Source organism: Leptodactylus fuscus, unplaced genomic scaffold (genome assembly GCF_031893055.1).
Source record: "Leptodactylus fuscus isolate aLepFus1 unplaced genomic scaffold, aLepFus1.hap2 HAP2_SCAFFOLD_108, whole genome shotgun sequence".
In the NCBI taxonomy this organism is placed as follows: domain Eukaryota; kingdom Metazoa; phylum Chordata; class Amphibia; order Anura; family Leptodactylidae; genus Leptodactylus; species Leptodactylus fuscus.
Genome location: NW_027439902.1, coordinates 42,388 through 58,152, shown reverse-complemented (window position 1 = coordinate 58,152; position 15,765 = coordinate 42,388). Strand labels below are relative to the sequence as shown.

The 15,765-nt window shown below is 49.9% G+C and overlaps 1 protein-coding gene across 1 annotated transcript in view; it reads left to right on the top strand.

Annotated features, from left to right (window-relative positions):
• Positions 1-2,252: 2,252 nt before the first annotated feature.
• LOC142186617 (GDNF family receptor alpha-1-like) overlaps positions 2,253-15,765 on the top strand; it is a gene marked incomplete at its 3' end in the record, with an annotated part of 54,475 nt that continues 40,962 nt past the window's right edge. The window contains exon 1 of the mRNA XM_075261315.1: positions 2,253-2,504. Coding sequence (XP_075117416.1) covers positions 2,465-2,504 — 40 coding nt within the window. The remainder of the gene's footprint in view (positions 2,505-15,765) is intronic.

The following is a 15,765-nucleotide window of genomic DNA, read 5'->3' as shown; positions in this document are numbered from 1 at the left end:
GACCCCCCCCCCCCAGTCTCCCCCTCCCCTCCTGTGCTCCTACTCTTGTAGTGACCCCCAGTCTCCCCCTCCTGTGCTCCCACTCTTGTGGTGACCCCCAGTCTCCCCCTCCCCTCCTGTGCTCCCACTCTTGTAGTGACCCCCAGTCTCCCCCTCCCCTCCTGTGCTCCCACTCTTGTGGTGACCCCCCCCCAGTCTCCCCCTCCCCTCCTTTGCTCCTACTCTTGTGGTGACCCCCAGTCTCCCCCTCCCCTCCTGTGCTCCCACTCTTGTAGTGACCCTCAGTCTCCCCCTCCCCTCCTGTGCTCCCACTCTTGTAGTGACCCCCCCAGTCTCCTCCTCCTGTGCTCCCACTCTTGTAGTGACCCCCCCCCAGTCTCCCCCTCCCCCCTCCTGTGCTCCCACTCTTGTAGTGACCCCCAGTCTCCCCCTCCCCCTCCTGTGCTCCCACTCTTGTAGTGACCCCCAGTCTCCCCTCCTGTGCTCCCACTCTTGTAGTGACCCCCCCCAGTCTCCTCCTCCTGTGCTCCCACTCTTGTAGTGACCCCCCCCCAGTCTCCCCTCCCCCTCCTGTGTTCCCACTCTTGTAGTGACCCCCCAGTCTCCCCCTCCCCTCCTGTGCTCCCACTCTTGTAGTGACCCCCCAGTCTCCCCCTCCCCCTCCTGTGTTCCCACTCTTGTGGTGACCCCCCAGTCTCGCCCTCCTGTGCTCCCACTCTTGTGGTGACCCCCCCAGTCTCCCCCTCCCGTGCTCCCACTCTTGTAGTGACCCCCCAGTCTCCCCCTCCGTGCTCCCACTCTTGTGGTGACCCCCCAGTCTCCCCCCTCCCCTCCTGTGCTCCCACTCTTGTGGTGACCCCCCAGTCTCGCCCTCCTGTGCTCCCACTCTTGTAGTGACCCCCCAGTCTCCCCTCCTGTGCTCCCACTCTTGTGGTGACCCCCCCAGTCTCGCCCTCCTGTGCTCCCACTCTTGTGGTGACCCCAGTCTCCCCCTCCCCTCCTGTGCTCCCACTCTTGTAGTGACCCCCCCCAGTCTCCCCTCCTGTGCTCCCACTCTTGTAGTGACCCCCCAGTCTCCCCTCCTGTGCTCCCACTCTTGTAGTGACCCCCCCAGTCTCCCCTCCTGTGCTCCCACTCTTGTAGTGACCCCCAGTCTCCCCCTCCCCTCCTGTGCTCCCACTCTTGTAGTGACCCCCCCAGTCTCCCCCTCCGTGCTCCCACTCTTGTAGTGACCCCCCAGTCTCCCCCTCCCCTCCTGTGCTCCCACTCTTGTGGTGACCCCCCAGTCTCCCCCTCCCGTGCTCCCACTCTTGTAGTGACCCCCCAGTCTCCCCCTCCCGTGCTCCACTCTTGTAGTGACCCCCCAGTCTCCCCCTCCCCTCCTGTGCTCCCACTCTTGTAGTGACCCCCCAGTCTCCCCCTCCCCTCCTGTGCTCCCACTCTTGTAGTGACCCCCCCAGTCTCCCCCTCCCGTGCTCCCACTCTTGTAGTGACCCCCCAGTCTCCCCCTCCTGTGCTCCCACTCTTGTAGTGACCCCCCCAGTCTCCCCTCCTGTGCTCCCACTCTTGTAGTGACCCCCCAGTCTCCCCTCCTGTGCTCCCACTCTTGTAGTGACCCCCCAGTCTCCCCTCCTGTGCTCCCACTCTTGTAGTGACCCCCAGTCTCCCCCTCCCCTCCTGTGCTCCCACTCTTGTAGTGACCCCCCCAGTCTCCCCCTCCCGTGCTCCCACTCTTGTAGTGACCCCCCAGTCTCCCCCTCCCTCCTGTGCTCCCACTCTTGTGGTGACCCCCCAGTCTCCCCCTCCCGTGCTCCCACTCTTGTAGTGACCCCCCAGTCTCCCCCCTCCCCTCCTGTGCTCCCACTCTTGTAGTGACCCCCCCAGTCTCCCCCTCCCGTGCTCCCACTCTTGTAGTGACCCCCCAGTCCTCGCCCTCCTGTGCTCCCACTCTTGTGGTGACCCCCCCAGTCTCCCCCTCCCGTGCTCCCACTCTTGTAGTGACCCCCCAGTCTCCCCCTCCCGTGCTCCCACTCTTGTAGTGACCCCCCAGTCTCCCCCTCCCGTGCTCCCACTCTTGTAGTGACCCCCCAGTCTCCCCCTCCCGTGCTCCCACTCTTGTGGTGACTCCCCCCCCCCCCCCCCCAGTCTCCTCCTTGTGCTCAGGAGCTCACACACCCCCAGCCTCCCCCTCCTCTCCCGTCCTCCTGTCTCCTCCCCGGTCGGGGCAGCACTTGCTCACTCCTTGGCTGCGCTCAGTGCGGCTGCAGCTCCGGCTCTTGCGCTTCTGGTTTCGCAGGTTGGATTGTACCGAGTGCTGTACTGGAAGTGCTTTGTGGATCTGTGGCCCCCGGGACCCCGCTGGATTCTGCTCTTGGATCTGCCTTCTCTCTGTGGATGGGAACTTGTGGGATGTGGGTGTTGTTACCTGCTGTGCCCGTTTTGGATCTGTGACTGTGCTGGCACCATGCTGGGTGTCACCCTATACCTGCTGCTGCCCCTGATGGGTGAGTGTCCTGTCCTGCACCATGTATGAATCTGGGTATCTATGAACTGTGCCAGGGCAGTTACTGGGGGCTGACGAACCCCTGTTAAAGTGGTTGATGCAGGGACTGAGAGTTGTGGATCCCAGTAAGTGAGCAGGGCATGGACTGGGTGCAAGGGATCTCTGTATGAGATGATCGGGAAAGGGACTTTTGGGTGCTGTAGACCCCTGGATGTGATCAGGGCAGGGAGTGGGTGCAGGAGATCCGTCTATAGAGTGATCGGGGCAGGGACGTAGTGTTGGGGATTTGTGTAAAGTAACTGCGGATAATTACTTTTGTATGAAGTGATCGGGACAGAATCTAAGAACAGGATGGATGCAAAAGATCCCGGTATTAAGTCAGCTACAGACTAGAGATCTCTATGAAATGATCAGCGCGGGAGACCTAGGTATAAAGTGATTGGGACAGGGTGCAAGAGACCTGGATATAAAGTGATCAGGACAGGGTGCAAGAGACCTAGGTATAAAGTGATCGGGACATGGACAGGGTGCAGGAGACCTAGGTATAAAGTGATCGGGACAGGGTGCAGGAGACCTGGGTATAAAGTTATCGGGACAGGGACAGGGTGCAGGAGATCTAGGTATAAAGTGATCGGGACTGGGTGCAGGAGACCTAGGTATAAAGTGATCGGAACAGGGTGCAGGAGACCTAGGTATAAAGTGATCGGGATAGGGTGCAGGAGACCTGGGTATAAAGTGATCGGGACAGGGTGCAAGAGACCTGGATATAAAGTGATCAGGACAGGGTGCAAGAGACCTAGGTATAAAGTGATCGGGACATGGACAGGGTGCAGGAGACCTAGGTATAAAGTGATCGGGACAGGGTGCAGGAGACCTGGGTATAAAGTTATCGGGACAGGGACAGGGTGCAGGAGATCTAGGTATAAAGTGATCGGGACAGGGTGCAGGAGACCTAGGTATAAAGTGATCGGGACAGGGTGCAGGAGACCTGGGTATAAAGTGATCGGAACAGGGTGCAGGAGACTTGGGTATAAAGTGATCGGAACAGGGTGCAGGAGACCTAGGTATAAAGTGATCGGGACAGGGATAGGGTGCAGGAGACCTAGGTATAAAGTGATCGGGATAGGGTGCAGGAGACCTAGGTATAAAGTGATCGGGACAGGGACAGGGTGCAGGAGACCTAGGTATAAAGTGATCGGGACAGGGTGCAGGAGACCTAGGTATAAAGTGATCGGAACAGGGACAGGGTGCAGGAGACCTAGGTATAAAGTGATCGGGACAGGGTGCAGGAGACCTGGGTATAAAGTGATCGGAACAGGGTGCAGGAGATCTAGGTATAAAGTGATCGGGACAGGGTGCAAGAGACCTGGGTATAAAGTGATCGGGACATGGACAGGGTGCAGGAGACCTAGGTATAAAGTGATCGGGACAGGGACAGCGTGCAGGAGACCTGGGTATAAAGTGATCAGGACAGGGATAGGGTGCAGGAGACCTAGGTATAAAGTGATCGGTACAGGGTGCAGGAGACCTAGGTATAAAGTGATCGGGACAGGGACAGGGTGCAGGAGATCTAGGTATAAAGTGATCGGAACAGGGTGCAGGAGACCTAGGTATAAAGTGATCGGGACAGGGTGCAGGAGACCCGGGTATAAAGTGATCGGAACAGGGTGCAGGAGACCTGGGTATAAAGTGATCGGAACAGGGTGCAGGAGACCTGGGTATAAAGTGATCGGGACAGGGTGCAGGAGACCTAGGTATAAAGTGATCGGTACAGGGTGCAGGAGACCTGGGTATAAAGTGATCGGGACAGGGTGCAGGAGACCTAGGTATAAAGTGATCGGGACAGGGTGCAGGAGACCTGGGTATAAAGTGATCGGGACAGGGATAGGGTGCAGGAGACCTGGGTATAAAGTGATAGGGACAGGCTGCAGGAGACCTAGGTATAAAGTGATCGGGACAGGGTGCAGGAGACCTAGGTATAAAGTGATCGGGACAGGGTGCAGGAGACCTAGGTATAAAGTGATCGGGACAGGGTGCAGGAGACCTGGGTATAAAGTGATAGGGACATGGACAGGGTGCAGGAGACCTGGGTATAAAGTGATCGGGACAGGGATAGGGTGCAGGAGACCTGGGTATAAAGTGATAGGGACAGGCTGCAGGAGACCCGGGTATAAAGTGATCGGGACATGGACAGGGTGCAGGAGACCTGGGTATAAAGTGATCGGGACATGGACAGGGTGCAGGAGACCTGGGTATAAAGTGATAGGGACAGGATCTAAGAACAGGATGGATGCAAAAGATCCCGGTATTAAGTCAGCTACAGACTAGAGATCTCTATGAAATGATCAGCGCGGGAGACCTAGATATACAGTGATCGGGACAGGGGCTGAGTGCAGGGAATTTATATATAAAGTGGTCAGGGACTGGGTGCAGGGAATTTATATATAAAGTGGTCAGGGACTGGGTGCAGGGGATCTGTGTATAGAGTGATCGGGGACTGAGTCCTGGACATATGTGCTCGGGTACACTTGTTGTGCAGCAGATCCTTGTACGATGAAGTCCTATAAGGCACTTGCTGAGTGAAGGGTCTGTAGATCCACTAACAGTGTATAAGATATGGCGCAGATTATTGTTGGGGGGGGGGGGGTATTCTGGGGTCTCAGTGTGATTTGCAGCTTGCAGTATTATAAAGTCTTTCTGACACATGTACATGATCGATGTCTTTTACAATGTAATCGCTTGCAGTTCCAGCAGTCCTAACCCGTTCTGTTAGGGGGTCACTAAGGTCTACACCCCTCGGTGGTTGTGCACACTATACAAAGTGTGGGTTTATTTCTACAGAACATCAGAGGTTCTTATAGGTGGATTGTATATTACACAAAATGCAAATCTCAAGAACGGAACAGAAGAGAACACTTATAAATTCTATATACCAAGATTATACACATGTAGATTATATACACTGAGATTATACACATATATTATATATGCCGAGATTATACACTGTATACACCTATATTATATACATTGAGATTACACACATAGATTATATAGATTGAGATTATATACAGTTCAGTCATTATAGATTACACACACAGATTATTAACATCTGTATTATCCATACTTGTATAGGGATTTGTATATTATACACACAGATTAATCAGTTTAGGTTATTACACTTGTGGATTATTATTATTATTATTTATTTATATAGCACCATTAATTCCATGGTGCTTTACATTGTACTCAGAGATTTCTCACATATGTAGATAATATGCATGCACATTATTGGTAAGCCTATCACAATTCCTAATGCACAAAATTGTCTGACCCCTGTATAAGCAATGCCGCCCCTGCTACCTCTTGTGTCACCCCCTCTACCTCATAGATTGTAAGCTCTTGTGAGCAGGGCCCTCAGTCCCATTGTGTGAAATGAAGTTCTTTGTTATGTATGTCTGTATCTGAACCCTATAAATTGTACAACGCTGCGGAATATGTTTGCGCTATATAAATAAAATGTATTATTATTATTATTATTGGTAGCGACACATGTAAATTATACACATGTAGAGTATACACACATGTAGATTTTATACACGGAGATGTAGATTATATACACTGAGACTATACACATGTAGATTATATACACTGAGATTATACACATGTGGATTATATACACATGTAGATTATATACACCTGTAGATCATACTCTCATGGGGACTGTACCGGGGTCCTCACCATCTCTTGTAGAGGAGCCAGTGCTAAGTGTCGGGCCCCGGGCCCCATAGCTGTCCTGTGACCTGTTTGTAGCTGCCGGCTCTGTCGCATGTGTCAGACTTTCTCTGTGTTTAGCTCCTCGTTCATCACATCGCTATATTGTAGACGACGAGAGTGCGGTTTATTATTCTGCAGTATTTAGCGAGTGTTCATCCATTGTGTGGCCCTCCTGGGGGTACCGTACACATGACTGAGGAGGGGGCTCTGTATGTTCAGGGGTTGTCTCCTCGGCAGGCACTGCTTCCCTGTATACACTAGAGCCCTTGTAAAGCAATGATGTCCTGTATGTACCCAGAAGCATCTGCTCTACACTGGGGGGGTCAGGGCATTGATGGGCACTGGGGTGGTCAGGGACTGGGCGTTGTAGCTTCTGCTGATGACTGCAGGGTGGGCAGGGGGAACTTAATTGGCCCGATTGTGGGGCAGTGCCCTTTACTTACTGAGTGCAGGCTGGATGACAACATTCTGCTGCTCCATTACATTCTGTACACAGTCACCGGCAGGGGTCCCTCTGGGTTCTTGTACTGGCATGGTATATAGGAGGGGGCAGTAAGTGGCTGGTATTGAGTTTGGCCTTTCTATAGGTGATTTATTGAGTGCTCAGGCTCTTCAGTGTGACCAGGCGAATCCTCTTCCTTCAGGTCACAGAGGAGACGTTACACAGATATTGTCCTCTGATGATGAGGGGCAGGGTGTCCATGGGGACATGACCAGAAGGGAATATTTGGATTGAATTCTAGAGCTATAAATCCGCTTTACCTGTGTGATGTCACTGAGCTGCCCTCGGGGTCTGGAGTTACAGGCCAAAATATATACAGAAAGAAGGTGGAGAAGATGTAGCAAGGTGTCCACTGCTAGGAAGTGTCTAGAAGGCTCCAGTCCTCCATTGTTACATGTATCTGTGGCCCAATGGAGACCAACCCTCAGCAATGCTGGACTATGGAGGCTGCTACTGGTCAGGGATTCCGCGGGGATGGAGGCCATCACCTAGGGAATTGGTAGGCTTCATTCTAGATTTCTGAAGAATGGAGGCCATCACTGGTAAAGCATATTGTGAAGTATGCTTGTGGACAATGGAGAAGACCACTGTGAGATGTCTCATATGGAAGACACCACATGGAAATGTCTCTTCGTATATGGGAGACACCACATGGAAATGTCACTTCATATATGGGAGACACCACATGGAAATGTATTTAGGCATATGGACAACACTACCAGGAGATGTCTCCGAATATGGACAATACCACTGGGAGATGTCTTGGTATATGAGCAACATGATTGGAAGATGTCCCTAGGAATAAGGATAACACCACTGAGAGATGTCAAAGTATATGGACAACACCACCGGGAGATGTCTCTGAGAATATGGACAACACCACCGGGAGATGTCTCTGAGAATATGGACAACACCACCGGGAGATGTCTCTGAGAATATGGACAACACCACCGGGAGATGTCTCTGAGAATATGGACAATACCACCGGGAGATGTCTCTGAGAATATGGACAATACCACCGGGAGATGTCTCTGAGAATATGGACAATACCACCGGGAGATATCTCTGAGAATATGGACAATACCACCGGGAGATGTCTCTGAGAATATGGACAATACCACCGGGAGATGTCTCTGAGAATATGGACAATACCACCGGGAGATGTCTCTGAGAATATGGACAATACCACCGGGAGATATCTCGGAGTATGGACAATACCACCGGGAGATGTCTCTGAGAATATGGACAATACCACCGGGAGATGTCTCTGAGAATATGGACAATACCACCGGGAGATGTCTCTGAGAATATGGACAATACCACCGGGAGATGTCTCTGAGAATATGGACAATACCACCGGGAGATGTCTCTGAGAATATGGACAATACCACCGGGAGATGTCTCTGAGAATATGGACAATACCACCGGGAGATGTCTCTGAGAATATGGAAAATACCACCGGGAGATGTCTCTGAGAATATGGACAATACCACCGGGAGATGTCTCTGAGAATATGGACAATACCACCGGGAGATGTCTCTGAGAATATGGACAATACCACCGGGAGATGTCTCTGAGAATATGGACAATACCACCGGGAGATGTCTCTGAGAATATGGACAATACCACCGGGAGATGTCTCTGAGAATATGGACAATACCACCGGGAGATGTCTCTGAGAATATGGACAATACCACCGGGAGATATCTCGGAGTATGGACAATACCACCGGGAGATGTCTCTGAGAATATGGACAATACCACCGGGAGATATCTCGGAGTATGGACAATACCACCGGGAGATGTCTCTGAGAATATGGACAATACCACCGGGAGATATCTCGGAGTATGGACAATACCACCGGGAGATGTCTCTGAGAATATGGACAATACCACCGGGAGATGTCTCTGAGAATATGGACAATACCACCGGGAGATGTCTCTGAGAATATGGACAATACCACCGGGAGATGTCTCTGAGAATATGGACAATACCACCGGGAGATGTCTCTGAGAATATGGACAATACCACCGGGAGATATCTCGGAGTATGGACAATACCACCGGGAGATGTCTCTGAGAATATGGACAATACCACCGGGAGATATCTCGGAGTATGGACAATACCACCGGGAGATGTCTCTGAGAATATGGACAATACCACCGGGAGATATCTCGGAGTATGGACAATACCACCGGGAGATGTCTCTGAGAATATGGACAATACCACCGGGAGATATCTCGGAGTATGGACAATACCACCGGGAGATATCTCGGAGTATGGACAATACCACCGGGAGATATCTCGGAGTATGGACAATACCACCGGGAGATGTCTCTGAGAATATGGACAATACCACCGGGAGATATCTCGGAGTATGGACAATACCACCGGGAGATGTCTCTGAGAATATGGACAATACCACCGGGAGATATCTCGGAGTATGGACAATACCACCGGGAGATATCTCTGAGAATATGGACAATACCACCGGGAGATGTCTCTGAGAATATGGACAATACCACCGGGAGATGTCTCTGAGAATATGGACAATACCACCGGGAGATGTCTCTGGGATTATTGAGGACTCCACAGACATGGGGGAGCCTGGGGTGACAGTACTGGCCGCAGGTCAGCAGTCACGTAGCCTTTCCCATATGGGCAGATGAAGGACACCCCTAGACCCTGTCTCTGACCACCTGAGGTGAATGGCGAGAGCATGACTGGGAATATGCCCAATATACTTCCCTATAGATCCTCCAAGAGCGAGCCCTGGGCCGCGGCTACTCCATAGACGTGGTCAGTGCGGCTTCTTAGGGGTGCCATGTCTCCAGTGTCCGGGCCTACCTGATGGGGAATTACATTCTCATATTGTAGTAGTATATATTAGTCAGTCCCCATTTCTATATCCTAATAGCGTATAGAAAGGGAATCTGCTCAGACATTCACCATATATACATATATATACATATATACAGGGGACTCCTTATACAGTTATATATACATGCATATATACAGGGGACTCCTTATACAGTTATACATATATATACAGGTGACTCCTTATACAGTTATATATATATATATATATATATATATATACAGGGGACTCCTTATACAGTTATATATACATGCATATATACAGGGGACTCCTTATACAGTTATACATATATATACAGGTGACTCCTTATACAGATATATATATATATATATATATATATATACAGGGGACTCCTTATACAGTTATACACATATATATATATATATATATATATATATATATACAGGGGCCTAGTTATACTTATATACAGGGGACTCCTTATACAGTCTGTTTATGGCTGTAAACCTTTATAGTTACGCCAAGTAGAGTCTGAACTTTGACCACATGGATTCCTGGTGTGGCAGCCAGGGGGCGCTGTAGACCAGCTAGTCTGTCTCTGTAGGGCAGTCCTATGATTTGGGGTCTGTTCATTCTTTGCAGGTTGTATTCTTGTCTGTAGTGGGATCGTACCCAGGGATGTGACTGAGAGCGGCAGCGCTGCGGGTGGGATTTGGGAGGGATATTTCAGTATTAGGTAGAGAATTCCTATTCTGAGGACCTGGGATACAGGATACTGAGGAGGATATCATTGATGGAGATTAGATTGTCAGTTCCATGGTACAAGATGATGGGAATGATACACTGTACACGAGTGGGTGATTAGAGTGTGAGCTCCTGGGGTCAGGGAGGATGGGATTGCTACATAGTGAGAGACTAGGTGGTGCATGGAGGGTTCCTCCTGACATCTGGATGAGATGAGGTCTTGTTTGGTTGCTGCGTCTTCTCGGGTCTGTGTCCTGAAGGGGGATTTCATGGGGTCGTCTCCAAGTCCCCTTGTAAATGTCTGCAGTATTGCTGGGAATCTCCTACATAGAATTCCTGGCAGAAAGCAGTGGTCCAGACGCCACGGTGAGGGTTGTAGTCCGCCCGGCTCGTGATGATGCAGTGACTCAGCACAGTCCCCGGAATCCATGTCCTATTCTTGGCAGTACAACCCCGACATTGCAGATAATAATGGCATCATATACGGTGACATCACCAATGGTCGTGCGCAGGGTCCTGTCATCTGCTGACATTATACCCGGAGATGATGATGATGATGGGTCACCTTACACAAGATGTGCCAAACATGGAGCCTCCAAATTCAGTGGGGTCTGATGTAACCTCCTCTACACAAACATCTCATGGAAACAGAAGAGGCAGAGGCCACGAGAAGAGCGTCAGCTCTGCTGCCAGGAGTCAGATATTACAGGTGTCTGTCATGTCCAATCCAATAAGAGTTCTGTGTAGGAGCCTTCTATAGGAACAGAAGCAGATCCACAATACAGAGAGAGCCATCGATCAGCCGTCAGGTGCACTGGGGACAGCGGGGGTTGGAGGAGACAGGCAGAAACGTGTGAGGTTGGCCAGAGCTCTTGTATCTGTCTGCAGGTAAATCAGGCCCCGCCCTCAGTGCACTTGCAGCTTGATTTATATAAACAGATGGCTATCTCTGCATTGCTTCCCACCAGGATATGTTTCTGCCCCTACACAGCACTATTATTGGTTTGGAGACCCCTCTGAACACGCCAGTCTTACTATCCCCCACATGCGCACCATTGTCACCAGAGATCTAGGAGATGGTTTACAATAGTGGGGTGAGGGCTACACATCTCTTTAGCATCTTTATAGTTTGTTACAGTGTGTCAGGGCAGGTGCAGCATATTATAACATTTGTCGCCGGCTGCCCACCACTCCCTGAACGTGCTAGAGGATGTGGGAAAGCTGGGTACAGGCTGGACGGATGTGAGAGGAGACTGAAGCGATGGCAGGACTTGTAAGGGGTTAATCCTTCCTTCTGAATAATGACCTGCGCCATATATATGGCGGGCGGGCGTGCGCCGCTCACACTGCTAAACAATTCCATGTTTCCACCAAATTGCTATTGATGTTCTCCATGCTGGCGTATTATCTCTGAGAGATGGGTCAGTGCGCATGAAACTGCAACCAACAGGATGAAGTAATGGTCGCCAGTGGACACCATTATGTTTTATGAATCTTAAGAAGTCCAACCTTGTCCTCAGATTCATTTGTCAGATTTAGATTTCTTAATGTGTATTTATATTTTTTTCTGATATACAGCTCAAAATCGCCTATATTTACTTAGTTATGTGATATGTTGTGACCACTAGAGGGAGCTCACTGCATCTAGCTTTTATGTTGTACTCAATAAGATGACTGTATGCAGAATGCTCCTGAGCTCCCTCTAGTGGTGGCTGTATAGACCTGTATGTAGTAAGCTCCTGAGCTCCCTCTAGTGGTGGCTGTATAGATCTGTATGTAGTAAGCTCCTGACCTCCCTCTAGTGGTGACTGTATAGATCTGTATGTAGTAAGCTCCTGAGCTCCCTCTAGTGGTGGCTGTATAGATCTGTATGTAGTAAGCTCCTGAGCTCCCTCTAGTGATGGCTGTATAGATCTGTATGTAGTAAGCTCCTGAGCTCCCTCTAGTGGTGACTGTATAGATCTGTATGTAGTAAGCTCCTGTGCTCCCTCTAGTGGTGGCTGTATAGATCTGTATGTAGTAAGCTCCTGAGCTCCCTCTAGTGGTGACTGTATAGATCTGTATGTAGTAAGCTCCTGAGCTCCCTCTAGTGGTGACTGTATAGATCTGTATGTAGTAAGCTCCTGAGCTCCCTCTAGTGGTGACTGTATAGATCTGTATGTAGTAAGCTCCTGACCTCCCTCTAGTGGTGGCTGTATAGATCTGTATGTAGTAAGCTCCTGAGCTCCCTCTAGTGGTGGCTGTATAGACCTGTATGTAGTAAGCTCCTGAGATCCCTCTAGTGGTGGCTGTATAGATCTGTATGTAGTAAGCTCCTGAGCTCCCTCTAGTGGTGACTGTATAGATCTGTATGTAGTAAGCTCCTGAGCTCCCTCTAGTGGTGGCTGTATAGATCTGTATGTAGTAAGCTCCTGAGCTCCCTCTAGTGGTGACTGTATAGATCTGTATGTAGTAAGCTCCTGACCTCCCTCTAGTGGTGACTGTATAGATCTGTATGTAGTAAGCTCCTGTGCTCCCTCTAGTGGTGGCTGTATAGATCTGTATGTAGTAAGCTCCTGAGCTCCCTCTAGTGGTGGCTGTATAGCTCTGTATGTAGTAAGCTCCTGAGCTCCCTCTAGTGGTGGCTGTATAGATCTGTATGTAGTAAGCTCCTGAGCTCCCTCTAGTGGTGGCTGTATAGACCTGTATGTAGTAAGCTCCTGAGCTCCCTCTAGTGGTGGCTGTATAGATCTGTATGTAGTAAGCTCCTGAGATCCCTCTAGTGGTGGCTGTATAGATCTGTATGTAGTAAGCTCCTGAGATCCCTCTAGTGGTGGCTGTATAGATCTGTATGTAGTAAGCTCCTGACCTCCCTCTAGTGGTGGCTGTATAGATCTGTATGTAGTAAGCTCCTGAGCTCCCTCTAGTGGTGGCTGTATAGACCTGTATGTAGTAAGCTCCTGTGCTCCCTCTAGTGGTGGCTGTATAGATCTGTATGTAGTAAGCTCCTGAGCTCCCTCTAGTGGTGGCTGTATAGATCTGTATGTAGTAAGCTCCTGAGCTCCCTCTAGTGGTGGCTGTATAGACCTGTATGTAGTAAGCTCCTGTGCTCCCTCTAGTGGTGGCTGTATAGCTCTGTATGTAGTAAGCTCCTGAGCTCCCTCTAGTGGTGACTGTACAGATCTGTATGTAGTAAGCTCCTGTGCTCCCTCTAGTGGTGACTGTATAGATCTGTATGTAGTAAGCTCTTGAGCTCCCTCTAGTGGTAGCTGTATAGATCTGTATGTAGTAAGCTCCTGAGCTCTCCCTAGTGGTGACTGTATAGATCTGTATGTAGTAACCTCCTGTGCTCCCTCTAGTGGTGACTGTATAGACCTGTATGTAGTAAGCTCCTGACCTCCCTCTAGTGGTGGCTGTATACATCTGTATGTAGTAAGCTCCTGAGATCCCCTAGTGGTGACTGTATAGATCTGTATGTAGTAAGCTCCTGAGCTCCCTCTAGTGGTGGCTGTATAGACCTGTATGTAGTAAGCTCTTGAGCTCCCTCTAGTGGTGGCTGTATAGATCTGTATGTAGTAACCTCCTGTGCTCCCTCTAGTGGTGACTGTATAGATCTGTATGTAGTAAGCTCTTGAGCTCCCTCTAGTGGTGACTGTATAGATCTGTATGTAGTAAGCTCCTGTGCTCCCTCTAGTGGTGGCTGTATAGATCTGTATGTAGTAAGCTCCTGAGCTCCCTCTAGTGGTGGCTGTATAGATCTGTATGTAGTAAGCTCCTGAGCTCCCTCTAGTGGTGGCTGTATAGATCTGTATGTAGTAAGCTCCTGAGCTCCCTCTAGTGGTGGCTGTATAGATCTGTATGTAGTAAGCTCCTGAGCTCCCTCTAGTGGTGGCTGTATAGATCTGTATGTAGTAAGCTCCTGTGCTCCCCCTAGTGGTGGCTGTATACATCTGTATGTAGTAAGCTCCTGAGCTCCCTCTAGTGGTGGCTGTATAGATCTGTATGTAGTAAGCTCCTGTGCTCCCTCTAGTGGTGGCTGTATAGATCTGTATGTAGTAAGCTCCTGAGCTCCCTCTAGTGGTGGCTGTATAGATCTGTATGTAGTAAGCTCCTGAGCTCCCTCTAGTGGTGGCTGTATAGATCTGTATGTAGTAAGCTCTTGAGCTCCCTCTAGTGGTAGCTGTATAGATCTGTATGTAGTAAGCTCCTGAGCTCCCTCTAGTGGTGGCTGTATAGATCTGTATGTAGTAAGCTCCTGTGCTCCCTCTAGTGGTGGCTGTATAGATCTGTATGTAGTAAGCTCCTGAGCTCCCTCTAGTGGTGACTGTATAGATCTGTATGTAGTAAGCTCCTGAGATCCCTCTAGTGGTGGCTGTATAGATCTGTATGTAGTAAGCTCCTGAGCTCCCTCTAGTGGTGACTGTATAGACCTGTATGTAGTAAGCTCCTGTGCTCCCGCTAGTGGTGGCTGTATAGATCTGTATGTAGTAAGCTCCTGAGCTCCCTCTAGTGGTGGCTGTATAGATCTGTATGTAGTAAGCTCCTGTGCTCCCTCTAGTGGTGGCTGTATAGATCTGTATGTAGTAAGCTCCTGTGCTCCCTCTAGTGGTGGCTGTATAGACCTGTATGTAGTAAGCTCCTGAGCTCCCTCTAGTGGTGGCTGTATAGATCTGTATGTAGTAAGCTCCTGTGCTCCCTCTAGTGGTGGCTGTATAGATCTGTATGTAGTAAGCTCCTGTGCTCCCTCTAGTGGTGGCTGTATAGACCTGTATGTAGTAAGCTCCTGTGCTCCCTCTAGTGGTGGCTGTATAGATCTGTATGTAGTAAGCTCCTGAGCTCCCTCTAGTGGTGACTGTATACATCTGTATGTAGTAAGCTCCTGTGCTCCCTCTAGTGGTGGCTGTATAGACCTGTATGTAGTAAGCTCCTGTGCTCCCTCTAGTGGTGGCTGTACAGATCTGTATGTAGTAAGCTCCTGTGCTCCCTCTAGTGGTGACTGTACAGATCTGTATGTAGTAAGCTCCTGAGCTCCCTCTAGTGGTGGCTGTATAGATCTGTATGTAGTAAGCTCCTGTGCTCCCTCTAGTGGTGGCTGTATAGATCTGTATGTAGTAAGCTCCTGTGCTCCCTCTAGTGGTGGCTGTATAGATCTGTATGTAGTAAGCTCCTGTGCTCCCTCTAGTGGTGACTGTATAGATCTGTATGTAGTAGGCTCCTGAGCTCCCTCTAGTGGTGACTGTATAGATCTGTATGTAGTAAGCTCCTGAGCTCCCTCTAGTGGTGGCTGTATAGATCTGTATGTAGTAAGCTCTTGAGCTCCCTCTAGTGATGGCTGTATAGATCTGTATGTAGTAAGCTCCTGAGCTCCCTCTAGTGGTGACTGTATAGATCTGTATGTAGTAAGCTCCTGTGCTCCCTCTAGTGGTG